Source organism: Patiria miniata, unplaced genomic scaffold (assembly GCF_015706575.1).
Source record: "Patiria miniata isolate m_02_andy unplaced genomic scaffold, ASM1570657v1 HiC_scaffold_30, whole genome shotgun sequence".
Classification (NCBI taxonomy): Eukaryota; Metazoa; Echinodermata; class Asteroidea; order Valvatida; family Asterinidae; genus Patiria; species Patiria miniata.
Window position 1 is genome coordinate 8523704 of NW_024037070.1, and position 27584 is coordinate 8551287.

Consider the following 27584-nt stretch of genomic DNA (forward strand, 5'->3'; position numbering starts at 1 on the left):
CTATCCAGCCCTATGTCTGGCAGTTCCCAATTTGTTGGCTATTTGTCAATGTCTTTGTTCAAGAGGAGCTGGTCAATCACCAAATAAAGGAATAAAAATCTGTCACTGACAATTAAAGAGTAATAAGAAAATATGAAACACCAATAAAAACTCAGCTAAATTATAATGCAATATTTTGGTGGCAGCCACAACACTCAATTTAAAGCAATATTTTAGAAAACACTGATTCGTTAACACATGGAAAAGTTAAACTTGTAATTAATTTGTTTAATTCACAACAATTAGAATCTCAAGTGTTTGTCAATAAAAACCTTCAACATCATGATTAGTCTAAGTTTTGTTTTTATATTAAAGAACCTTAACAGATCTAACAACTTCTAACAATTGGTCAATATCTTCAAAAAAGTAAAATGTCAGAAGAGTTCTTTTTTTTCATTTTGTGGTAGTTGGTCCTATATGTAAATATTGTAAGCAGTGGTCCCAAAAGGGCTGAAATTGGTCATTAAATTTTGGTTTAAATCTTCAAATTTTCAAGCATAACATCAGAACAAGTAACAGCGCCCCTTTAAAGTTCCGGTAAGGAGCAATCATGGTGGAGCTCTGAGATCAGGCCAAGTCTAAGCAACGTAAATCCCATGACATTTGGCAAGTTCCCTGCAAAGACTTTCTGCGCTAAGCAATTTTCAATGTCTCTGCACTAGCTGAAAAATTATGCACTTACCCTGTAAGCATGGAATCCTTAATTGCGGGATGTACGCATGCACATAAGCCAAAATTCCTAGCTTACCCATGAGATATGCTAACCATAAGCATGTAATTTTCTACTACAGTAAGCAGGGATTGTTCGCTAACGATGAGCAGAGCCATGATATTGGGCCCAGGTCTCATACGTCAATCGAAAGTCACATTGCAAGTCCTGTCTCAAATCAAGCCAAAAGCTTTTTAATCTCTGACAAAAAATCGTTTATGTTTCTTGCAATAACTATCCATCGAAATCATATGAAAATTAAAAACCTAGTTTTGAAAAATTAACAATATACATGTATATCACATTTTTGAGCACATCCACAAAACTGATTCCAATGGTATTTTGAAGAAATTAATAAAATCGAAAATGCTATTTAGACAAAATGTTATCCTTACTTAAACAATTCATAGTAATGTTCATTCATTAAATGAATTTCATACAAATTTGTTATACACACGAACACCTACATTGTACTAATCAATTTCATTTTCTTTTTAAATTACGAAAATGCGAGTTAAAGCCAAACTTAATCTTTCATTTACTAATATAATTTTATTCAGTTATATGAATTTCACACAAAAAACTTTGTGCACAACTACTTTCTTAATCCAGAACCACTTTGTGTTTTCAAAAATTACAAATATTAGCAAAAGCCAAAATGAAACTAGCAATCCAAGTAAAACTCTTATATGGTTATATAAATTTCTTATATATCATCTATTTTATATTTATAGCATACATAAAAATACTGAAAGCACTTCTTGGTTTTTATATACACAATATGTAGACTCTTCGGGTCTGACGTATTGTTGAACAAATACAACCAATACATGCAGATCTAATTTTTTTTTAGTTGTAGTCAAGTTCTCAAGAGTCAATCACGAGGCAATCACGAGTCAATCACAAGTCAATCACGAGTCAATCACGAGTCAATCACATGTCCATCACATGTCCATCACATGTCCATCACATGTCCATCACAAGTCCATCACATGTCCATCACAAGTCCATCACATGTTCATCACATGTCCATCACATGTTCATCACAAGTCCCATCACAATGCAATCACAAGTCAATCACAAATAATTCAACTGTAACAAGACACTCGCATTCTTTTGTCACTTTTCATCTACTATTACCAGTGACTTAACTCGTGATTTGACTTGTGATGGGCTAAGCTACAATTCTGGTTTTTGATGCTTGATTCTGGCCAACCTGTGAGTGTCCTAGACGCTGTTATCGGTCGTTGCGCCTGTATGCTGAGCTCTCTCGGCCTCTACCATCCTCAACGTATCAGCAATGATGCTCCTCTTCCACGCACGGATAGCAAAGAAGATCTGAATGATGTACGCAAGAGCTGCGATGAAGCCAAAGACCTAGGAAGACAAAAAAACAACAAAACACCGTCATTAGAAAAATACCCTCTTCACTTTTTAATGCTAACCTCCCCACTCCATCAAAATCCATTCCCCCACCTCGAAGTTGGTGGATTTTGGGGGACATAGTCCTGCAGGCCTGGTTTGACTAGATATTCATGGAGTATGATGGACTTGGGCCTAAAGTCCTACAACAAAGCATGTATTGGAAGCAGTGTGATTGACGGATGCAGACTTGGTCCATACTTTGTTTTTATTTGTTAGCATAGATGAGAATGATACCTTAGATGTGGAGTTTCTGCTTGATTGTTTGCCAGTGGCCTCTCCACAACTCTCTGAATTGTTCTTGCTTCATGGTAAGAACGGCCGTTCCATAGAGCATCTGACACAACCCCAGGACGTTCATGCCATATCTGATTCCAATTGACCAAGACAGGTTCTCTCTGGCGATTGGCAAGATGTAGGAGATGTTTGCGACCATGACGGACGGAACCCAGACCAGAACAAAGGACCAGAGGAAAGCCTTGAAGTATCGGGTACTCTTGCGGACAGCTTGTTGTTGCTGGTCGCTGTCGTCGTTACGGTTGTCGGAATTGCCATGGTGCTGTGGAGCCATGTTGGCTATCGCTCGCGCTTGATGCCTGGCAATACAGATTATCTTCATATTTAGACCCATGATGATCATCACCAACGGCAAGACAACGCCATCAGAGAGAAAAAGCATTGTCGTCCGAAGGTGACTTTGCAGAGCCCTAGGCGTTGTGCATCCCACTAAATATTGAAACAGTAGTGATGCTAAGCCACCACCGGCCAATGCCGAGACCCATGCAATGGTGACAACGACAATGCAAACCCTTCTGGTGACCATCGCTGCATACCTCAGAGGACGAGTGATCTTAATGTACTTGTCGACGGCAACGCAAATGCCGCTGAGAAAGTAGATCAAGTGCATGCTGGTTAGGGCAAAGACATACAGGTATGAATTCTCACACTGTACGCAACCATCTGGTGATACCCGCAGTTCATTGTTAAAGCACATCAGAAGTTTGTAGACGAGTTCACTAGCAAGAAGGTTAGCCAGGAAATAGTTGGAGATACTGCGCAGGTTGCGGTTGCGACAAATGGCAAAGATGATGTACAGATCAATGGCTGCTAGGAGAATTGATAACGGCAGCAGCAGGGCATACTTAATGGCAGTGAAGATTTCAAGATCGTGGAGATTATCAAATTGGCGACAAGACCCTTGCTCCAACCGGGAACCATTGCCATCCCGCCAGTTCCCAAATTCTGAAAAGTTACCCCCTCGTTCATTCCAAAACGGGGGGCGTTGGTGTTGTTGTCCATTTCCAAATGGTGGAACCCACTCGTTAGAAAAGTGGGGATTTTCTTCAGAAAAGTTACGCCATTGTCCATTCCCAGGTGATAAGGGTCCGCGTGAAATATTTCGGAGCAGCTTCATTTTCAATTCTCCCAGCGGTCAGCCTATGCAGTACGAGTCTACGATGTGAGAATATTTGAGTGCAAAACACTTCACAGAAAGATCACGTAATAAATAATAGCAAACAAGCTATTAGCCAAAGCCTCAAACATCAGCCAATGCCCACTGAAAGATGGGTCCGTCTACAAGTGCTGCCGGGCATGCAGCAGAAACAAACAGCTTGTTTAAAACTTCTTTCGCCAACACTACCGTCTCCACATCCAGAATAGCAGCACAGTTTGCTTACTCGGAAATACACAAATGTGACTTTCAAGTCTGAAGTAGCTCAAAACACAACTAGGCAGTCCCTGTCGAAGTCACAAGTGACAGTCAGTCAGTGAGAAAGATGCAAAGAGAACGCTAGGCTGTCGTTCTGGGAACAGCCAGACATATTGCTTCACTGGACTGATTCACAACAGACACATCAACTGCCGCACCACTGCTCCAAATGTTCTGGCTTGAGAAAACAGACCAACCATTGATTCTGGACCCGTTGCCATGGAAAAAGTGAGACTTGCAGTCAATGGACGCGCTGCATTTATTATTTTGACAAGATCGATCTAGATAGATACAACTTAATAAGAATCCAAAACTGGCAATTACAAGGCATGCTGTTTTGGGAAATTGTCAATAAAATTTCTGCTCAACCCATCAGGGCATGCTTTTATTAAAATAAAGTTTGACAAAGCGACTATTCATGCTTAAGGTCAGTCCAAACATGAAACCAATATCCTCAAATTTTCAACAACTCAATAATAGGTTGCCATTAGTGACAATTACATGGTAGAAGTACTGTATGTAGAATTCCACGGGAACTCACGTCACATTTAAAGGAGGTTTTCTGTCATTTCTGTGCTGTTATTCTATGCAGTCAAAGCATAAAGGATGATTTTTCTCACATAAATTATGTGAATAAACTACAAAAAAGGCCAAGACAGGCCAAGAAATTTTTTTTGGGTTTGGCAACAAACATTATCATTTGAGTGATGTGCCAGTGAGATGAAATATATTTAACTGTATATTTTTTGGCTAAAATTATGGATCTTAGTGGATCATTTGTTTACACAGGTAAAATGCAAAAGGTTGTAGTGTGTCTTTTTGTGTTAAATACAGAAGAAAGGTTCATATTTTTTGCCAATGGCGTTTTTTGGGTAATGGGTACGACCAAATCACCGTTTTGGATTGTCAAATTTTTCTTTCTTTCTTTCTATCCTTTTTTTTCTGGACAATAAATGTCTGTGACTGAACAGTACATGGTATGAACTTGTGAACAAACATCAACCTTGGTCCCGAGGTGCGCATATTCTCTGACGTCATGATGACGTCATCAGGTATCAAATTACTTACACTTTTAGTGCACAAACTTACCGTCTTCGTTCATTGATGAACATTTTTGATTTGCAAAGGCTGACTTTTCCTTTCCGGGTAACCAGGTCAAAGTTAGGTGTATATTAAGGGAAACAGAAGCCTCAAATAAAAATTAAAAATATACTAATTTCTTCGCAACGGGTCAAGGGAAAAGGATGAAACCTGGTGTGAACATCAACCATAGTCTATTCCGAAGATGTATAGTGAATGTATAGTGAAATTTATCACACCCCAAATGATGCATTTCTCCCCTTCAAATTAAACAAATGGTTCTACTGGAAAGCCTGAATTTTCCCTTTTCTGCTCTTACAAAAATATTCACAACTGAACTCCAATGTACAATGAAATAGGCCTAGCTGCCTGCCAAATCACCCTGCGTTTGTAACTAAACAAACACAAATATCTAGTTGTTTGTAAGTTTCTTATATGTTTCAACTTGTACCAAAGATGGGCTGACAAACTGTATTGTGAGTAACTGTAATGGGAGATACCGTATTGAGAGTTACCATAATGAGAGTTACCGTAAGGAGAGTTACCGTAAGGGGAGTTACCGTAATGGGAGTTACCTTAATGAGAGTTACCGTACCGTAATGAGAGTTACCGTAATGGGAGTTACCATAATGAGAGTTACTGTAATGGGAGTTACCGTAATGAGAGTTACCGTAATGACAGTTACCCTAATGGGAGATACCGTAATGAGAGTTACCGTAATGAGAGTTACCGTAATGAGAGTTACCGTAATGAGGGTTACCGTAATGGGAGTTACCGTAATGAGAGTTACCGTAATGAGGGTTACCGTAATGAGAGTTACCGTAATGAGAGTTACCGTAATGAGAGTTACCGTAATGAGAGTTACCGTAATGAGAGTTACCGTAATGAGAGTTACCGTAATGAGAGTTACCGTAATGAGAGTTACCGTAATGAGAGTTACCATAATGAGAGTTACCGTAATGAGAGTTACCGAAATATATCCCTCTAGAGACTTGATTGTCCAATAGTTGTTATGGTAGCACATGGCTTACACCCTGATGATGTAAGGGCAGTGAAAAGATTCTTCTAACAGTGCACAGTATCAGACAATTTGAAAATGCAAGGTATTAAAATTGTTGCCATTTTTGCCGTTTTTTAAATGCGAGTTACCCCCCAAAAACCACTTATTGCCAAACCAACAGACTTTTATTTTCTTACCTGTTTTTGGTAAATAGTGAGTCAACTTCAAAATAGAATGACAGCACAGAGTTGATGGAAGACCCCTTTAAACATAACTCAAATTGTTTTACCTTGTTAGCATAGATGAGAATGATACCTTAGATGTGGAGTTTCTGCTTGATTATTTGCCAGTGGCCTCTCCACAACTCTCTGAATTGTTCTTGCTTCAAGGTAAGAACGACCGTACCATAGAGCATCTGACACAACCCCAGGACGTTCATGGCATTTCTGATTCCAACATACCAAAGCAGATTACCTCTGGAGTGCGGCAGGATGTAAGAGATGTTTTCGATTAGGATTGGGGGCACCCAAACCAGAACAAAGGACCAGAGGAAAGCCTTGAAGTATCGGGTACTCTTGCAGACAGCTTGTTGTTGCTGGTCGCTGATGTCGTTATGGTTGTCGGAATCGGCATGGTGCTGTGGAGCCATGTTGGCTATCGCTCGCGTTTGATGCCTGACGATACAGATTATCTTCATGTTTAGACCCATGATGATCATCAGCATCGGCAAGACAACTCCATCAGAGAGAATAAGAATTGCCTGCTGAAGTTCAATCCGTAGATCCTTAGGGTTTTTGCATCTCACTAAATTTCGAAACAGTACTAATGCCAGACCACCAGCAGCAAATGGTAGGACCCACGCAACGCCGACAAATGTGATGCAAATCCTATTGGTTATCAGCTGTGTGTACCTCAGAGGACGAGTGATTTTGATGTACTTGTCGACGGCAAAGCAGATACCACACAGAAAGTAAAGCAGGTGCATGCTGGTCACAACAAAGACATACAGGTGCGTATTCTCACAATTATTGCAACCTGCTGGCGATAAAAGCAGGAGATTGTCAAAGAAAATCACAAGTATGTATATGAGTTCACTGGCGAGCAAGTTATCCAGGAAATAGTTAGAGATGCTGCGCAGGTTGCGGTTGCGACAAATGCCGAAGATGATGTACAGATCAATGGCTACTAGGAGAATTGATAATGGCAGTATCAAGGCATACTTAATGATATTCAGGATTTCAAGACTGGATTGGGGAGAAGCCCCTTGCTCCGACGAGGAACTATTGCCACGCTCTGAAAAGTTATGGAGCAGCTCCATTTTCAATTTCCCCAACGGTTACACAAAACACTTCCCAGAAAGATCACTTTATTAATAACAGCAAACAAGCTGCAGCAAGTATCCAATGTAAAAGCATCAAACATCAGCCAATGCCCACTGAAATATGAGTCCGTACTGTGTGCAAGTGCAGCAAGATGCGCACTACCGGTACAAACAGATTGTTTAAACACTCCTTTTGGCCAACACTTCTCTTTCTACATCCAGAATGGCAGCACAGTTTGCTAACTCAGCTAATACACAATATGACGTTCAAGTCTGACGTAGCTGAAAACACAACTAGGCAGTCCCTGTTTAATTCACAAGTGACAGTCAGTCAGTGAGAAAGATGCAAAGAGAACGCTCGGCTGGCCCTCTGTGAACAGCAAAAACTGCCCGATGTATCACTGCACTGGACTGATTGGGTAAGAACAGCAACTACCCGACCTAAAATCACCGCACCACCGCTCTGGCTTGAGAAAACAGGCCAACCATTGATGCTGGACCCGTTGCCATGGATAAATTAAGCCTCTCAGTTCATTATTGACGTGTTGCCACAGACAAAGTAAGCAGTTAAGTTGCCGTAAATACAGGTTTTTTTGTCGATGCATGCTGGCTGGAGAAATTGCCAATAAAATTTCTCTTCAACCCATCTATCCGTCGACAGTTTGAAAAACCGATTACCTACGCTGAAGGTCGGTGCAAACATTAACCACATATCCCTTTCAATTTTTTGACAACTTAACTACAGGCTGCCATTAATGACAATTACAACTAAGCTTTCTGTTGTACAAGACGTCATCTTCCAATCTACTTACCGCTTGCGAAATTGACAGTCTGAAATTTGACCATCTATTTGTACCGGCGCGGTACCATGCATGTTTGTCATGAACCAGAATTAGGTCAATCGTGATTGAGAACAGTAATAACAGACTCACACCACTGAAATATATTAAGAAGGGTCTTGTTGCACAGAATACAACTAAGGGCAGTGAAATGATTCTTCTAACAGTGCAAAGTATGAGAACATTTTAGAATGCAAGGTATTAAAGTTTTTGTAAGTTACCGATAAAATACTTATTGCCTAGTTTGGTGAGTCAACTTCAAGGTATCTTTGGTGAGAAAAAATTCACCTTAAATGGAATAACAGCACAGAGTTGATGGAGACCCCTTTATACATTTAACTCAAGTTGCTTTACCTTGTTAGCATAGATGAGAATGATACCTTAGATGTGGAGTTTCTGCTTGATTGTTTGCCAGTGGCCTCTCCACAACTCTCTGAATTGTTCTTGCTTCAAGGTAAGAACGACTGTTCCATAGAGCATCTGACACAACCCTAGGACGTTCATTGCATTTCTGATTCCAATGAACCAAGACAGGTTCCCTCTGGAGAATGGCAGGATGTAGCAGATGTTTGTAACCATGACGGATGGAACCCAGACCAGAACGAAGGACCAGAGGAAAGCCTTGAAGTATCGGGTACTCTTGCGGACAGCTTGTTGTTGCTGGTCGCTGGTGTCGTTACGGTTGTCGGAATTGGCATGGTGCTGTGGAGCCATGTTGGCTATCGCTCGCGCTTGATGCCTGGCGATACAGATTATCTTTATGTTTAGACACATGATGATCATCACCATCGGCAAGACAATGCCATCAGAGAGAAAAAGCATTGTCGTCTGAAGGTGACTTTGCAGAGCCCTAGGCGTTGTGCATCCCACTAAATATTGAAACAGTAGTGATGCTAAGCCACCACCGGCCAATGCCGAGACCCATGCAATGGTGACGACGACAATGCAAACCCTTCTGGTGACCATCGCTGCATACCTCAGAGGACGAGTGATCTTAATGTACTTGTCGACGGCAACGCAAATGCCGCTGAGAAAGTAGATCAGATGCATGCTGGTTAGGGCAAAGACATACAGGTATGAATTCTCACACTGTACGCAACCATCTGGTGATACCAGCAGTTCATTGTTAAAGCACATCAGCAGTTTGTAGACGAGTTCACTGGCGAGCAAGTTAGCCAGGAAATAGTTGGAGATACTGCGCAGGTTGCGGTTGCGACAAATGGCAAAGATGATGTACAGATCAATGGCTGCTAGGAGAATTGATAACGGCAGCAGCAGGGCATACTTAATGGCAGTGAAGATTTCAAGATCGTGGAGATTATCAAATTGGCGACAAGACCCTTGCTCCAACTGGGAACCATTGCCATCCCGCCAGTTCCCAAATTCTGAAAAGTTACCCCCTCGTTCATTCCAAAACGGGGGGCGTTGGTGTTGTTGTCCATTTCCAAATGGTGAAACCCAATCGTTAGAAAAGTGGGGATTTTCTTCAGAAAAGTTACGCCATTGTCCATTCCCAGGTGATAAGGGTCCGCGTGAAATATTTCGGAGCAGCTTCATTTTCAATTCTCCCAACGGTCAGACTATACAGTATGAGTCTACGATGTGAGAATATTTGAGTGCAAAACACTTCACAGAAAGATCACGTAATAAATAATAGCAAACAAGCTATTAGCCAAAGCCTCAAACATCAGCCAATGCCCACTGAAAGATGGGTCCGTCTACAAGTGCTGCCGGGCATGCAGCAGAAACAAATAGTTTGTTTAAAACTTCTTTCGCCAACACTACCGTCTCCACATCCAGAATAGCAGCACAGTTTGCTTACTCGGAAATACACAAATGTGACTTTCAAGTCTGAAGTAGCTCAAAACACAACTAGGCAGTCCCGGTCTAAGTCACAAGTGACAGTCAGTCAGTGAGAAAGATGCAAAGAGAACGCTAGGCTGTCGTTCTGGGAACAGCCAGACATATTGCGTCACTGGACTGATTCACAAGACACATCAATTGCCGCACCACTGCTCCAAATGATCTCGCTTGATTGATTCTGGACCCGTTGCCATGGAAAAAGTGAGTCTTGCCGTCAATGGATGCGTTGCAATTATTTTTTTGACAAGGTAGATCAATAGAGACAACTTTATTAAAATCCAAAATTGGCAATTACAGGGCATGCTTTTTTGGGAAATTGTCAATAAAATTTCTGCTCAACCCATCAGGACATGCTTTTATTAAAATAAAGTTTGACAAAGCGACTATTCATGCTTAAGGTCAGTCCAAACATGAAACCGATATCCTCAGATTTTCAACAGCTCAATAAGTGGTTGCCATTAGTGACAATTACATGGTAGAAGTACTGTATGTAGAATTCCACGGGAACTCAAGAATTTAACGGAGGTTTTCTGTCATTTCTGTGCTGTTATTTTATGCAGTCAAAGCATAAAAGATGATTTTTCTCACATAAATTATGTGAATACATGTAAACTCAAAAAAAAAAACACAGGCCAAGAATTTTTTTTTTTTGGTTTGGCAACAAACATTGTCATTTGAGTGATGTGCCAGTGAGATGAAATATATTTAAGTGTATATTTTTTGGGCTAAAATTATGGATTTTAATGGATCATTTTGGCAACTTGTTTACACAGGTGAAATGCAAAATGTTGTATTGTGTCTTTTTGTGTTAAATGCAGAAAAAAGGTTCATATTTTTTGCCAATGGCGTTTTTTGGGTGATCGAGTACGACCAAATCACGGTTTTGGAATCGTCAAATTTTTCTTTCTTTCTTTCTATCCTTCTTTTTTTTCTGGACAATAAATTTCTGTGACTTGACGGTACATGGTATGAACTTGTGAACAAACATCAACCTTGGTCCCGAGGTGCGCATATTCTCTGACGTCATGATGATGTCATCAGGTATCAAATTACTTACACTTTTAGTGCACAAAATTACCGTCTTTGTTCATTGATGAACATTTTTGATTTGCAAAGGCTGACTTTTCCTTTCCGGGTAACCAGGTCAAAGTAAGGTGTATATTAAGGGAAACAGAAGCCTCAAATAAAAATTAAAAATATACTAATTTCTTCGCAACGGGTCAAGGGAAAAGGATGAAACCTGGTGTGAACATCAACCATAGTCTATTCCAAAGATGTATAGTGAATGTATAGTGAAATTTATCACACCCCAAATGATGCATTTCTCCCCTTCAAATTAAACAAATGGTTCTACTGGAAAGGCTGAACTTTCCCTTTTCTGTTCTAACAAAAATATTCACAACTGAACTCCAATGTACAATGAAATAGGCCTAGCTGCCTGCCTAATCACCCTGCGTTTGTAACTAAACAAACGCAAATATCTAGTTGTATTGTGAGCAGTGTTGTAGGTTTGAGACCGGTCTTGGTCTCGGTCTCGAGACCACTTTTTGCCGGTCTCGGTCTTGGTCTCGGTCTCGGTCCCCTTTGGTCTTGATATTTTGGCTGGTCTCGAGTCAAGACAAGCCAAAAAGTGAGGGGGGGGGGCGGATTCCGCCCCCGGCCCTTTTAGGGTTAAGTAAAGAATCAGTTTAGGGCAAATGTGACTGCAGTGTGATGCTAATGAATCAAGACTAATATTACCGTCAGATTTTGTGTTATGAATATGGGGAACAATTCAACTCTTTTTCCCTAGAAATATTGGTGATATTTTTTCTATTTTCCTTTTCAATTTTTCCTTTATTCGTGGAGGCGGGAAAACGTTTTTTTTCCATTATATTTATTAATGGATATTCATCAATTCGTAGACCGTTAAATTGGTATTAGTGGTGGACAGCTGAATTTTGTGATCTCTTTATTAAAATAGACACGACTTGGGAATAGAGTGTGCAAATTACGTGAAATGTTCACAGTTACTACTCAATAACATGTTCTTTATCCCAATTATACTTTTTACGAAATGGAGCATGCCTTTTTTTTTATCATACGGTCACTTTCTTTTTGACTCGCCATGTATTCATCTTTTCTTCTGTGATAAACACAAATTGAGCTACTGCCATAGTCACACAAAAATAGAGTCTAATTGCCTGCCTCGTCTCCTTCCTAAATGTCAATTGCATTTGCATGAGTCGAGAAGAATTGTGTTCCATTAATCGCTATATATGCTGTTTACGGCCTTCACAATAAACTATTAATATATTGGCAATATGTCGTACTTGTAAATCACTTAAATATTCAAGTAAAGTGCCCGGCAAAGTAGCTGATGCAAGCGATACGATCGCACGGTACAAAACACAGAGAGGCGTGCGCACTGAGCCATGAATCCTAAAAGTGCATCTCACCCACCACATTCAGTTAGTGACAGTGCCCTTCTATTGTGTCGGCCATATTCTCAAATAGGCTAATGACGATGATGACGACGGGCAGATTAACAGAAGATAGATCAGGCAAATATGGTTCATCAATCTTCTATAGTAGATGTAACGTTATTGACATTAAACAAAAATAAAGTGGCATTACATTTCAGCCTTAGCCAGGCCTTCTTCAGAGGTAAATGACAGAGGAACAAGAAACAAACATGTAGGGGACACACAAACATGCAGGGTTGGAAGGAAAATCACAAAGAGGGATGGGGGGGGGCAGACCAATCCATATCTGGCTACCATCTCTCAATTTGTTGGTCTACATGTACAAATCTATATTCCATGACTGAAATTTTAAAAAATAAATCAATATTTTCTTGCTCCAAATTTTTTTCGAATCAGCTTTACAAGGAGGTCCAATGTAAAATTAAAGTTGCATTTAAATATCTGTAAGTGGTCATTGCTAAAACCAAGGGGTGGCTGTGGAGTTTAGGGTCCGAGTTCCTATAACAGATGACACATCCACCTTTAACTTTTTACTTTTGTCAAGTTTCAACATGTTCAAGTTTTGCAAAAACTAGTACAAATTGTCGTACTCCTAAGTTAGAGTTTCTTCATCAGATTTACACTTTATAGTAGTTAAAAATATTTTTTTAAAAGTGGCAAAAATATATGGAGTTCATCAAATAAGGTCTTCCCCTTCTTTAAATTAGGTTGTTTCCAATTTTCTTTAATTGATTGTGACAATAACAAATTCTGTTGCCATGTTGTAATTTATGGCATGAAGCAAACACGAAGAGCACTCGCATGACACAATTAAGCAAGTACAAGTGATTCCTAACTTTCAATCACTTCCTTCACATCCCCATGAACATCAACATCTCAAGGACAGACTGTTCAGCTGTAATAAGTGTCTTGTTGTTTGTTTAGATTATTGTTATTTATTATCCGCGGTCTCGGTCTCGGTCTCGGTCTCGGTCTCGGACCATTTCGGTCTCGGTCTCGGTCCGCCTTGAAGGGACTGGTCTCGGTCTCGGTCTCACAACTTCAGGTCTCGGTCTTGGTCTCGGTCTCGGACTATCCGGTCTCTACTACAACACTGGTTAGCACACCTTAGATGTGGAGTTTCTGCTTGATTGTTTGCCAGTGGCCTCTCCACAACTCTCTGAATTGTTCTTGCTTCAAGGTAAGAACGACCGTACCATAGAGCATCTGACACAACCCCAGGACGTTCATGGCATTTCTGATTCCAACGTACCAAAGCAGGTTACCTCTGGAGAGCGGCAGGATGTAGGAGATGTTTTCAATTAGGATTGGGGGCACCCAGACCAGAACAAAGGACCAGAGGAAAGCCTTGAAGTATCGGGTACTCTTGCGGACAGCTTGTTGTTGCTGGTCGCTGGTGTCGTTATGGTTGTCCAAATTGGCATGGTGCTGTGGAGCCATGTTGGCTATGGCTCGCGCTTGATGCCTGGCGATACAGATTATATTCATGTTTAGACCCATGATGATCATCAGCATCGGCAAGAGAACTCCATCAGAGAGAATAAGAATTGCCTTCTGAAGGTCAATCCGTAGATCCTTAGGGTTTTTGCATCCCACTAAATTTCGAAACAGTACTAATGCCAGACCACCAGCAGCAAATGGTAGGACCCACGCAACGCCGACAAATGTGATGCAAATCCTTTTGGTTATCAGCTGTGTGTACCTCAGAGGACGAGTGATCTTAATGTACGTGTCGACGGCAACGTAGACACCACACAGAAAGTAAAGCAGGTGCATGCTGGTCACAAAAAAGACATACACATGCGTATTCCCACAATTTAGGCAACCGTCTGGCGATAAAAGCACGTGATTGTCAAAGAAAATCACAAGTATATATATGAGTTCACTGGCGAGCAAGTTAGCCAGGAAATAGTTAGAGACGCTGCGCAGGTTGCGGTTGCGACAAATGCCGAAGATAATGTACAGATCAATGGCTACTAGGAGAATTGATAATGGCAGTATCAAGGCATACTTAATGATAGTCAGGATTTGAAGACTGAATTGGGGAGAAGTCCCTTGCTCCGATGAGGAGTTATTACCACCTTCTGAAAAGTTATGGTGCAGCTCCATTTTCAATTTCCCCAACGGTTACACAAAACAATTCCCAGAAAGATCACTTAATTATCAACAGCAAACAAGCTGCAGCAACTATCCAATGTAAAAGCATCAAACATCAGCCAATGCCCACTGAAATATGAGTCCGTACTGTGTGCAAGTGCTGCAGGATGCGCACTACAAACAGATTATTTAAACACTCCTTTTGGCTAAAACTTCTCTCTCTACATCCAGAATGGCAGCACAATTTGCTAACTCAGCAATACACAAATATGACGTTCAAGTCTGACGTAGCTCAAAACACAACTAGGCAGTCCCTGTTTAAGTCACAAGTGACAGCCAGTCAGTGAGAAAGATGCAAAGAGAACGCTCGGCTGGCCCTCTGTGAACAGCAAAGCTGCCCGATGTATCACTGCACTGGATTGATTGGGTAAGAACAGCAAATACCTGACCTAAAATCACCGTACCACCGCTCTGACTTGAGAAAACAGGCCAACCATTGATGCTGGACCCGTTGCCATGGATAAATTAAGCCTACAGCTCAGTTCATTATTGACGTGTTGCCACAGACAAAGTAAGCAGTTCAGTTGCCGTAAATACAGGTTTTTTTTGTCGATGCATGCTGGCTGGAGAAATTGCCAATAAAATTTCTCTTAAACCCATCTATCCGTCGACAGTTTGAAAAACCGATTACCTACGCTGAAGGTCGGTGCAAACATTAACCACATATCCCTTTCAATTTTTTGACAACTTAATTACAGGCTGCCATTAATGACAATTACAATTAAGCTTTCTGTTGTACAAGACATCATCTTCTAATCTACTTACCGCTTGCGAAATTGACAGAAATTGCCAATAAAATTTCTCTTCAACCCATCTATCAGTCGACAGTTTGAAAAACCGATTACCTACGCTGAAGGTCGGTGCAAACATTAACCACATATCCCTTTCAATTTTTTGACAACTTAATTACAGGCTGCCATTAATGACAATTACAATTAAGCTTTCTGTTGTACAAGACATCATCTTCCAATCTACTTACCGCTTGCGAAATTGACAGTCTGAAATTTGACCATCTATTTGTACCGGCGCGGTACCATGCATGTTTGTCATGAACCAGAATTAGGTCAATCGTGATTGAGAACAGTAATAACAGACTCACACCACTGAAATATATTAAGAAGGGTTTTGTTGCACAGAATACAACTAAGGGCAGTAAAATGATTCTTCCAACAGTGCAAAGTATGAGAACGTTTTAGAATGCAAGGTAAATGTATTAAAGCTTTTGTGAGTTGCTGATAAAACACTTATTGCCAAACCAACAGATTTTATTTTGTTAGCCTTTGTTTGTTGTTTAGTGAGTCAACTTCAAGGGATTTTCTGTGAGAAAAATCCACCCTAAATGGAATAACAGCACAGACTTGATGGAAGACCCCTTTATACATTTAACTCAAGTTGTTTTACCTTGTTAACATAGATGAGAATGATACCTTAGATGTGGAGTTTCTGCTTGATTGTTTGCCAGTGGCCTCTCCACAACTCTCTGAATTGTTCTTGCTTCAAGGTAAGAACGACTGTTCCATAGAGCATCTGACACAACCCCAGGACATTCATGGCATTTCTGATTCCAATGAACCAAAGCAGATTACCTTTGGAGTACGGCAAAATGTAGGAAATGTTTTCGATTAGGATTGGGGGCACCCAAACCAGAACAAAGGACCAGAGGAAAGCCTTGAAGTATCGGGTACTCTTGCGGACAGCTTGTTGTTGCTGGTCGCTGGTGTCGTTACGGTTGTCGGAATTGGCATGGTGCTGTGGAGCCATGATGGCTATCGCTCGTGCTTGATGCCTGGCGATACAGATTATCTTCATGTTTAGACCCATGATGATCATCAGCATTGGGAAGACAACTCCATCGGAGAGAATAAGATTTGCCTCCTGAAGCTGAAAGCGTATACCCTCAAGGTTTTTGCATCCCACTAAATTTTGAAACAGTACTAATGCCAGACCACCAGCAGCAAATGCTAGGACCCACGCAACGCCGACAAATGTGATGCAAATCCTATTGGTTATCAGCTGTGTGTACCTCAGAGGACGAGTGATCTTGATGTACTTGTCGACGGCAAAGCAGATACCACACAGAAAGTAAAGCAGGTGTATGCTGGTCACAACAAAGACAAACAGGTATATATCATCACATTGATCGCAACCTGCTTGCGATAAAAGCAGGTGATTGTTAAAGAAAATCACAAGTATGTATATGAGTTCACTGGCGAGCAAGTTAGCCAGGAAATAGTTGGAGACACTGCGCAGGTTGCGGTTGCGACAAATGGCCAAGATAATGTACAGATCAATGGCTACTAGGAGAATTGATAAAGGCAGTATCAAGGCATACTTAATGATAGTCAGGATTTGAAGACTGAATTGGGGAGAAGCCCCTTGCTCCGATGAGGAACTATTGCCACATTCTGAAAAGTTATGGTGCAGCTCCATTTTCAAATTCCCCAATTGTTACACAAAACACTTCACAGAAAGATCACGTAATTATCAACAGCTAACAAGATGCAGCAAGTATCCAATGTAAAAGCATCAAACATCAGCCAAAGCCCACTGAAATATGAGTCCGTACTGTGTGCAAGTGCTGCAGGATGCGCACTACAAACAGTTTGTTTAAACACTCCTTTTGGCTAAAACTTCTCTCTCTACATCCAGAATGGCAGCACAATTTGCTAACTCAGCAATACACAAATATGATGTTCAAGTCTGACGTAGCTCAAAACACAACTAGGCAGTCCCTGTTTAAGTCACAAGTGACGGTCAGTCAGTGTGAAAGATGCAAAGAGAACGCTCGGCTGGCCCTCAGTGAACAGCAAAAACTGCCCGATGTATCACAGCACTGGACTGATTGGGTAAGAACAGCAACTAACCGACCTAAAATCACCGCACCACCGCTCTGGCTTGAGAAAACAGGCCAACCATTGATGCTGGACCCGTTGCCATGGATAAATTAAGCCTCTCAGTTCATTATTGACGTGTTGCCACAGACAAAGTAAGCAGTTAAGTTGCCGTAAATACAGGGTTTTTTGTCGATGCATGCTGGCTGGAGAAATTGCCAATAAAATTTCTCTTCAACCCATCTATCCGTCGACAGTTTGAAAAACCGATTACCTACACTGAAGGTCGGTGCAAACATTAACCACATATCCCTTTCAATTTTTTGACAACTTAATTACAGGCTGCCATTAATGACAATTACAATTAAGCCTTTTGTTGTATAAGACGTCATCTTCCAATCTACTTACCGCTTGCGAAATTGACAATTTGAAATTCGAGCATCTACATGTATTTGTACCGGCGCGGTACCATGCATGTTTGTCATGAACCAGAATTAGGTCAATTGTGATTGAGAACAGTAATAACAGACTCACGCCACTGAAATATATTAAGAAGGGTCTTGTTGCACAGAATACTACTAAGGGCAGTAAAATGATTCTTTCAACAGTGAAAAGTATGAGAACATTTTAGAATGCAAGGTATTAAAGTTTTTGTGAGTTGCCGATAAAACACTTATTGCCAAACCAACAGATTTTATTTTGTTAGCCTTTTTTTGTTGTTTAGTGAGTCAACATCAAGCGATTTTCTGTGAGAAAAATCTACCCTAAATGGAATAACAGCACAGAGTTGATGGAAGACCCCTTTATACATTTAACTCAAGTTGCTTTACCTTGTTAGCATAGATGAGAATGACACCTTAGATGTGGAGTTTCTGCTTGATTGTTTGCCAGTGGCCTCTCCACAACTCTCTGAATTGTTCTTGCTTCAAGGTAAGAACGACCGTACCATAGAGCATCTGACACAACCCCAGGACGTTCATGCCACATCTAATCCCAATGAACCAAGACAGGTTCCCTCTGGAGAATGGCAAGATGTAGGAGATGTTTTCGATTAGGATTGGGGGCACCCAAACCAGAACAAAGGACCAGAGGAAAGCCTTGAAGTATCGGGTACTCTTGCGGACAGCTTGTTGTTGCTGGTCGCTGGTGTCGTTACGGTTGTCGGAATTGGCATGGTGCTGTGGAGCCATGTTGGCTATCGCTCGCGCTTGATGCCTGGCGATACAGATTATCTTCATATTTAGACCCATGATGATCATCAGCATCGGCAAGACAACTCCATCAGAGAGAATAAGAATTGTCTTCTGAAGGTCAATCCGTAGATCCTTAGGGTTACTGCATCCCACTAGATTTTGAAACAGTACCAATGCCAGACCACCACCAGCAAATGCTAGGACCCACACAACGATGACAAATGTGACGCAAATTCTTTTGGTTACCATCAGTGTGTACCTCAGAGGACGAGTGATCTTAATGTACTTGTCGACAGCAACGCAGATTCCACACAGAAAGTAGAGCAGATGCATGCTGGTCACAACAAAGACGTACAGGTATATATCATCACATTGATCGCAACCTGCTCGCGATAAAAGCAGGTGATTGTTAAAGAAAATCACAAGTATGAATATGAGTTCACTGGCGAGCAAGTTAGCCAGGAAATAGTTAGAGATGCTGCGCAGGTTGCGGTTGCGACAAATGGCCAAAATAATGTACAGATCAATGGCTACTAGGAGAATTGATAAAGGCAGTATCAAGGCATACTTAATGGCAGTCAGAGTTTCAGGATCAATGGGTAATGGGCGAGTAGACCCTTGCCCCAACCAGGAACCATTGCCATCCTGCCAGTTTTCACATACTGAAAAGTTACGGCCTTGTCCATTCAAAAAAGCTAACTTCTTATCCTTCCAAGACTGGGCGCCTTCATCGGAGAAGTTAGGCCGTTGTTCATTTCCAAATTGTCCGAGCCAATCGTTAAAAAATGGGGACTTTCTTCAGAAAAGTTACGCATCTGTCCATTTCCAAATGATAACGATCCGCGTGAAATATTTCCAAGCAGCTTCATTTTTAATTTTCCCAATGGAGTCTACAATGAGAGAATATCTGCCAATATCCACAGAAAGATCACGTAATGAATAAGAGCAAATGAACAGAAGCAAGTGTCCAAGCAAAAAGTCTCAAACATCAACCAATGCCCACTGAAAGATGGGTCCGTACTGTCTGTAAATACTACCGGGCACGCAGCAACAAACCAAGATTTTTTATTACACTCCTTTCCGACAACACTAATTCTTCACATCCAGAACAACAGCACAACTTGCTTACTCCGCAATACGCAAATGTGACTTTCAAGTCTGACGTAGCTCAAAACACACCAAAGCAGTCCCGGTCTCAGTCACCAACAGGGCCCCATGAAACAACACTAACAGCCAGATAAACTGCTTCAGTGGACTGATTCAGTAAGAACAGCAAAAACCAAGCACACAACCTGGTGGACCTCTGCTCAAAATTTTGATGCTGGACCCGTTGCCATGGATACTGACGTGACGTGTTGCCACGGACAAAGTAAGCTGTTTAGCTGCCCTCTGTATGAGTGACAGCAATAATCACTATTATTTGGAATCCTGAAAACAAAGTCTAACCATGTAAATACAGGCTTTTGTCCGTGCATGCTGGCTGGAGAAATTGCCAATTAAAATTTCTCCTCAACCCATCAATAAATCGACAGTTTGAAAAACCGATTACCTACGCTGAAGGTCGGTGTAAACATTAACCCAGTATCCTTTTCAATTTTTTCTACAACTCAATTACAGGCTGCCATTAGTGACAATTACAATTAAGCTTTCTGTTGTACAAGACGTCATCTTCCAATCTACTAACCACTTGTGGAATTAATTGGCAGATAGAAATTTGACCATCTACCGTGCACATTTGTCATACTAATAACTGGAATTAGGTCAAGCCTGATTGACAGACTTACACCACCAAAATTTATTAACCCCAACCTTCCAAAATCCTCCCAAATCCTGCGAAATGTAGGAGTTTGTAGGATTGAGGCATATGGCAAAAATATGTGGCTGATTTTGGAGGATGCACTGTGTCAAGGTCTTTGGTTTAGCCGTGCAAAAATTAAGCCTAGATTATAATTGAAATCCTCCGCACTGCTCCAGGATGTCACTGGCTCTGCCTCAACATATTGACACTGATCGCCGGAGGATTTTGCAGGATCGAGGCAGTGGTCACCCTTCCAAGGATCACATTCAAGAAATAACAGAGGATTTTGCAGGATTGAGGAATTGAGGTCATACAATCATGTGAATTGTTTTGAAAACTGCCTCCATTGTCAAATAATATTGAGTGCCCCCCCCCCCCCAATTAACGAGTTGACCCCTGGTGACCCTATCCACTTACAGTAGCTACAATGAGGGCAGCGTTCCCAAATGTGTTGGCTGCAATGTGAGCACCGGTGGTGAGTATAAGAAGACCAGCTGCAGCGCAGTATACAATCTCCTGAAGAGAGTAAACAAGTACAGAGATAGAAATTTGCATTGAGAGGTTGTACTGAACAGGACAAAGACAATCTCGAACAAGACGATCATAAGTCAATAACAAGTCAAATCAAAAACTTAAATGCAGGTCACTAGTATACAAATATTGAGTGGCTCAGCGTGAAATGGGAGGAATATTATCGCAAGGTAAAATCTGGACTTTTCCATTTCATGAGATGAAGTTGAGCGAACTGGAAAAGTCCAGAGTTTACCGAACGATAATATTCCTCCCATTTCACAATATAAAGCCACTCAATATTTGTTTTATATAACTGACATATAGATCCTTGTCATTTGATATATTTGAACTTTTTTTCAATATAAAATTGGTGGAAAATGTATTTCTCTCTTCCAAACCACCATTTCACGAAAATGTTTGAACCCAACTCTGTAGCGCTGGCTCTTTGGAACAAAACGCACTATTTAGCGCAACGCTGAACCCACACACCAGCATGCATTTGCACACAAATATCGCGTCATGGAACAAGAATGATCCTAACTGTTGAATAGTATTTCCCATTCCCCATGGGCGAATGGGACTTTTTGAGCCCCGGCGTAAGTGGGAGCAATACCGAATGTCACGTGATGTGAGTTCCACCAATCAAATGACAAGGAGATATATGTGAGTTATATAATAACAGAGGATGAACGATGCCTCTGCAGCACGACTCACCAGGACACTCCATGGTATTTTGATCTTGTGCACCACTCCCGTCATGTATCCAATCATGATGAGTACAGTCACCAGACCGAAGCCCATAGTTGCTGCCTGGTAGTGCCAATAGGAAGACTCATCGGGGGATTTATTGGGAGCGGCAGTCACACAGACGAAGGCAATCATCAAGCATGCCTGGAAAGGAATGAGAAAAGCAGGACAGACTGTGATTTATCAAAGCCTATCTCCATTTGTAGACAGAGTCAAGCCCAGTTCATACTTCATGCGAAGCGAATTTGACATCATGAAACATTCGCAACAAAATTTGCCCGAGTTGAAATATGTTTCGCGTTCACTTTCACTTTGCGCAGAGTATGAACCGGGCTTCAGAGGCTTGCAGGGGTGCAACCAAGTAAATAGGCCAAAATCCGTCTGCCGAGCTCATGAATAATTGTTATACATTCCAGTTATTCTATATTAGAGAGAGAGCCGTGGAATAGGGGTGGAAATGGTGCCCCCAAGGTCAAAATAGTCCTCCCCCCCCCCCCAACAAAAATTAAATTAAAAAACAATATATTTTTCTGCGGCGAAAGTTTAGGGCAACATTTTTTTCAATTCATCAGAGTTCTAAAAAACATTTCAAACAACAATTTTCCTGTGCAGCCTGAACACCTGTGAGAGTTATGAGGGGTTTTTTTAAAAGAATTTTTGAAGTATGAGGTAGCCAAGCGATTTTGACACGGCCAGACTAGCTCCCCAAGTTCATCCAAGATCTTTCAAAATTGGAAGATTTGGGAGGATTTTGCAGTAATGAAGAAGGGACAACAATTTTCATTGTTTTTTTTAATAAAGAAATTTTCAAATACAACAAAATGTGTTACTGCATTCCTGCACAGATCTGGGAGGATTAAAAAAAAAACTTTGTAGTACCAATGCCTATGGATATTTGATACCAGTATGCATGGCCTTCCATTTTTTGTTATCATGGTTTTTTTTTTTTAAATCGAACAAATTTTGGGGCAAAGAATCATCAGATATGAGCATCTGCTATTGTCTCATGGATACTAATAGAGTCTTAATCTTTTTTCCAATCATTAGGCTATTTTTCACCAATTAAGACAATTACAATGCAAGGTTAAATATAATTGCCAATTTACACTGCATGTATTTCAACCAGTATTTTTTTTAATTATGCACAGACAAACTAACTAATAACATTCATTTTGAATGAAACTGAAAAATATTTTCAAGGTAACTCAAAAATAATTTGTATTTACATAATGCCACTTTAGTACACGTATGAATAATATACTGTGGCGAATCCCGTCCGGGTCAAGTTTGACTCGGTACTGCACAGGCGAGCGGCAGCCCTACAGCACTGTGGGGGAGGTCGTTTGGCAACCATATATCGCCGCGCGCAACACTTTTTCCCGGGGACCCTATGGAGCGGAGATAAATACCAGGCAGAGCAGCGCAGGAACCCAATAATCTGACAAAGAGAGATCACTCAAGAGCCGCGGGGTTTTCCCTTTATTATAACTAAGACGCCTTATCACTTCAGTTAAGTAGCAGATTCCTTAAGGGATTGCTGTTCCTTAAGGTATTGCCTTGAGGTTCCTTAAGGGTTTCCTGTATCCTAAAGGGATATAATCGAGTTTCCTACTGAGCCTTAGAATTACTGATAGAGAGGTTTATTACTGAAGGCACTTAATAGAAATTATTACTGAATGTGATAACTTGTGGGGAGGTTCAACAATATCGGTCCTGAACTGTGCTCGTCACTAACTTTATCAAATACGTCAGCTTGACATACCCCGCGCTATGAGCTGCTGCAACTAGATTCGGCAAACCGCCGCCGCCACGGACTCTCTGACACGGCTCCGACAGTCCCGCTGTCTCGGACACTCCGATCAGCCTCTCTCACGCTGCTCTGGGATCCGGCGGTCGGTCGCTATACCGCTCCGCCTCGCTGCTACCAGCTCCCACTACACACCAACAGCAACGCTGACGCACACAAGCCTAGCGCCCTACAACAACTCTCTTAGAGCTCCGCCGTCACACGTCTCTTCAGTCCGCTAGCTCCACAGCAACTCCCGCCACGTACACACACGAGGCACAGCGCGCGCAAACAGCTCAAGGTCACCTAAGCAGCCCACTGCGCATGCTCAGCAAGTATGGCACGCCTCAGCGCTATGACGCGCGAAAGCTACAAGCACTCAGGCCAATTTCGTTACAATACCAATCGATAATTTTCTCCTAAACCTGGTGCACACGTGCACAATGCATACACATGTAAACCCATATTTTTATTTGACATGCAATTAAAAAGATAAATTGCTTTCCGTGATTTTTCTGTCAATGTTGAAGATCCACAAACATACGGTAGAGTATATAACAATAAATTCACTTCAACTCAACATATGGCCTGTGTTCATCTCAACATGGAGCTATAAACGTGATCTCAACAAGCAGACAGCAAAATATGCTCGCCTTCCGACTACCCATTCATAAGGTCAACAGGCGACCAGATTTACATTGAATGGAATGGCACCACTTGTGATTTTGACTCTACATATTGACATGTTGCTCCCTTTGGCAAAATAGTGAATAGGTTCCCCCCACCCAATTTTCACAAACTCTTTTGAGAGGGTGTCCAAGGTCACCACTGCTTGCACATTCCACTGTCGCTTTAGCTGGAGACTCAAAACAAAAAAATAATAATAATAATCCCAACATTTTAAGACTTTAGGGTTTGTGCATATCTGTGCTAACGTTTACATACTTATTGAGTGTTTTTTTTTTCTTGTTTGTCATGGAATTCTAAGGAAAGGTGATTTTCTTTTCCTGAATTATGTTATCAAGAGAGTTAGTTTAAAGGGAATATACAACATTTGCAAACATCGAAAAGTAAAACTACCAAGTTTTTGCGAAATACCTTAATAGGATGTTGGTAAATGACAGTCTAAAGCATCCTGTAAAATTATGGCACCTGGTATACTGTCATTTTCAAGAAAAGTTGTATTTTTATATCAATTTCCAACGCTGATCGGCCGATCAGCGTTGGAAACAACTGGCTTTTTTTCAAATACTGGCCCCAATTGACCATTGCACTTGTTTGCAATCGATTACAAACCTATGAACGGGTACGAGCCAGCTAGACTGGTTCCCTGACCTTACAATTCCCCAATGTATGTAAACTGCTCTGTTTCTTCTTATATGGAGTCAGGGAACCAGACTACAGGAAAATGATCGTTTTTCTTGGTTTTTATAGCATTTTCGAACCCAAAACCTCCAAAAAGTCAGTGTAACTATATTTGCTTTATATTTCCAACCCCCCAATTCCATCCATTTCTGAAAATTACAGCAAAAGCAAATGATGTATATTCCCTTTAATTTGTGCAGTTTTGTTTGCTCTGAGAGAGTTTTACACAGTAAACAAGTTAAGGCTGGTCCGTGATTTTTAACTGAAATTCTTTTCCAGTTTCATCCGCCATTTCTAATGAAGTAAATTTGTCAGGAGTCCTTAGGACAACAATTTAGGCAAACCCAATAAAACTGGATTCTTAAAGGACTTTTTCCCAATGAAGGAACAAACCATCAAACTTCATATTTTATCTAAAATAAGACTACAAAATAGAACAAGTGGCATTTCAGGCAAGATTGTTTGAAACACTAGATAAGCCCCTCTTCCTATTTTGATGCAGCTCATTTATGTTCGACAGACCAATTTCCCATCACAGCCTCCTGGACACTCTCTGCTTTCAATAAATGCAAAGTGCAATCACGCACGTGCACTGTCTAAGCCATCAGAGTCATCTTTTGCTGATTAGTCTCTGAAGGAAACTGCTAGTCTTAATGAGACTGGTCTGTAAAGTGATACCACTGTTTCAATGAGTTCCTGTAAGATTGATAATAGTTCTGGGTCTCGGTCACACAAAATTAGACCATCCAAAAATGGCAATGTTTTTTATGGATATGGCTATTCCAGAAGTGACATTTAGGGGAAATAAAAAAAAAATGAGCACTTCAGCAACTCTGGGTCTTGCTACGGAACATTTATGTATTTGCCTAAAAAGATACTTCTAAAAACTGCCCAATGCTAAGCCATTGACAAAAAAAAGTGATGAGAACACTCATTTACACTTTTCTAAAATCCACAAATCTTGCAAAATTCGGCAAATCTCACCCCTGCCTTTTACTGTCATGCACAAATGGCAAATACTAAAGCAGTACTGATGAAATATCTAATTCTGACACAATGTTTTTCTTTTTTGGGCTGGAACAATTGGGCTGATTCTTTGCAAGATGGCACAATTCAAAGTTAAGTCAAGTTGTACAAACTTCTGCTTGTTGAATAAACATTTGTGCATTATTAATAAAAACTGGGGCCACATTATCTAATCTAGGGCAGAGGATTATGTCAGATTTTCTCCGAATTATTTTTATCTATATATTTGCTCTGATAATCTTCCGCAAACTCTGGCTTTGCAACAGCATTGAGGTGAGTTACATCAGAGATCTTATTATATGACTAAGAGACGCAACATAAAATTACTGTGGTTATGAGGGTAAATTTGTCGCCACCTCTTAATCAAATTATATCGAGTCTGGCAACAGTTGTTGAGGAAAAACTATAAAGTGATTTGTTTTGACTTAAAAATAATACTTCACATTAAAATGATTTTTCTCAAACAAATTGACTGATTTGTGATTCAAGATTTCATATTCACAATTACAAAAAAGTTTGTTAAATCATATGCTTGGATACTGTAATTTCATTGGTCTAGGACGGCCACGCGTCTGGACAATAGAAATGTAAGTCACACACTAAGGCCTTGCACATAGCACCCTCGGCTTCGCCTTGACTCAGGTGCTATGCGCCGTGCCCCTCTGGTCATGCTGGTGTTAAAAACGTCATACCCCACATTCCTGTAGTCAACAACTGTTAAATATATCACAACTGGCTGTCACGCTTGTAATTGAAACTCATTGTTTTACCGTACCTTTGACCCTAAAAGTGCAATGCGTGGCTGACACTGACAGCATCATATGACTGAAAATGGATGCCTTTTTAGTTTTATAGGCTTTTATACTGGGAGTTTGGGGTGGGGTTTAGAGGTTACAGTGTACAATGTAATTCTATTCTATGAGATGAATTATGAAGAAAAAAAGCAGCGTCAGGTTGCAACATTCTGTCCCATGTATTACCTAACACTAACAGAATATTTCAAAGACAACTTTGGGATCAACACATCTGTTCCTCAGGCCCTCAAACGTTTTATTTATTGTTAAATTTCTGTATGCCCCACTGATCAATATTCTGTTTGCAGTTTGGATAAATTATTGAGGGACCATTTTTCCGTGATGATATTTACCCCTTACTGTAGTATTATGAATTAACCAGCAATTGATGGTGCATCCACAAAGGAAAGAATAGGCTACATCCGAACATGTCTAACCCCATGCCCCTACAGGGCAGTTTAAACAGCACACACGCGAAGCTGTTGATGAACCGGCCAGTCCCACTCGAACTGTAGCCCGGAAAATCGAAGCTGTATCCGGGTCACTGACGCTAGCAGTAGCAGTGGGGCTGAAACCGATGCAGCGAAGCCAGGTCATCCGACCAAATAACTTTCCTTCTAAACCAAAACAAATGACAAGTTTACCACTTCGATGATCTCCAGTATCCCCTCCGGCAGTGTCAGATACTTCAGTCCCGTTGGGACGTTAGTCAGCGAGCTAATTGTGGGCAAAACTATCTGCTTGCGATCCGCCATTTTCCCTTCACTTTCACGCCTCGCAAACGCTGAGTCACATGTGTACTGCTGTATGTAAGCAAGTAGTAAACATGCGCATTACATCATCATCAGTGCGTTCGTGCTGCAAGCGCTGCACATGCGTTATGTATTACGCAACCGCACGACTTGCCAACCAAAGTTTGTAGACC

General features: G+C 41.0%; 4 protein-coding genes across 4 annotated transcripts; all 4 read right to left on the minus strand.

Moving 5' to 3' along the window:
* Positions 1 to 1902: 1902 nt before the first annotated feature.
* Positions 1903 to 27481, minus strand: LOC119739290 (CKLF-like MARVEL transmembrane domain-containing protein 4). The gene is made up of 4 exons (XM_038214168.1): positions 27304 to 27481; positions 21656 to 21832; positions 20846 to 20944; positions 1903 to 2125 (listed from the first exon to the last, which is right to left on the minus strand). Exons 1-4 carry the CDS (start codon positions 27412 to 27414, stop codon positions 1976 to 1978), a joined length of 537 nt encoding a protein of 178 aa, XP_038070096.1. The 5' UTR covers positions 27415 to 27481; the 3' UTR covers positions 1903 to 1975.
* On the minus strand, positions 2145 to 4522 carry LOC119739288 (trace amine-associated receptor 9-like). The gene has a single exon (XM_038214166.1). It carries the CDS (start codon positions 3582 to 3584, stop codon positions 2409 to 2411), a length of 1176 nt encoding a protein of 391 aa, XP_038070094.1. The 5' UTR covers positions 3585 to 4522; the 3' UTR covers positions 2145 to 2408.
* Positions 4748 to 13639, minus strand: LOC119739289 (adenosine receptor A2a-like). Its single transcript, XM_038214167.1, has 2 exons — positions 13556 to 13639; positions 4748 to 8501 (listed from the first exon to the last, which is right to left on the minus strand). Exon 2 carries the CDS (start codon positions 7277 to 7279, stop codon positions 6278 to 6280), a length of 1002 nt encoding a protein of 333 aa, XP_038070095.1. The 5' UTR covers positions 7280 to 8501; positions 13556 to 13639; the 3' UTR covers positions 4748 to 6277.
* On the minus strand, positions 8477 to 10580 carry LOC119739287 (adrenocorticotropic hormone receptor-like). Its single transcript, XM_038214165.1, has one exon. The coding sequence runs from the start codon at positions 9676 to 9678 to the stop codon at positions 8503 to 8505; it is 1176 nt and encodes a 391-aa protein (XP_038070093.1). The 5' UTR covers positions 9679 to 10580; the 3' UTR covers positions 8477 to 8502.
* Positions 27482 to 27584: the final 103 nt, after the last annotated feature.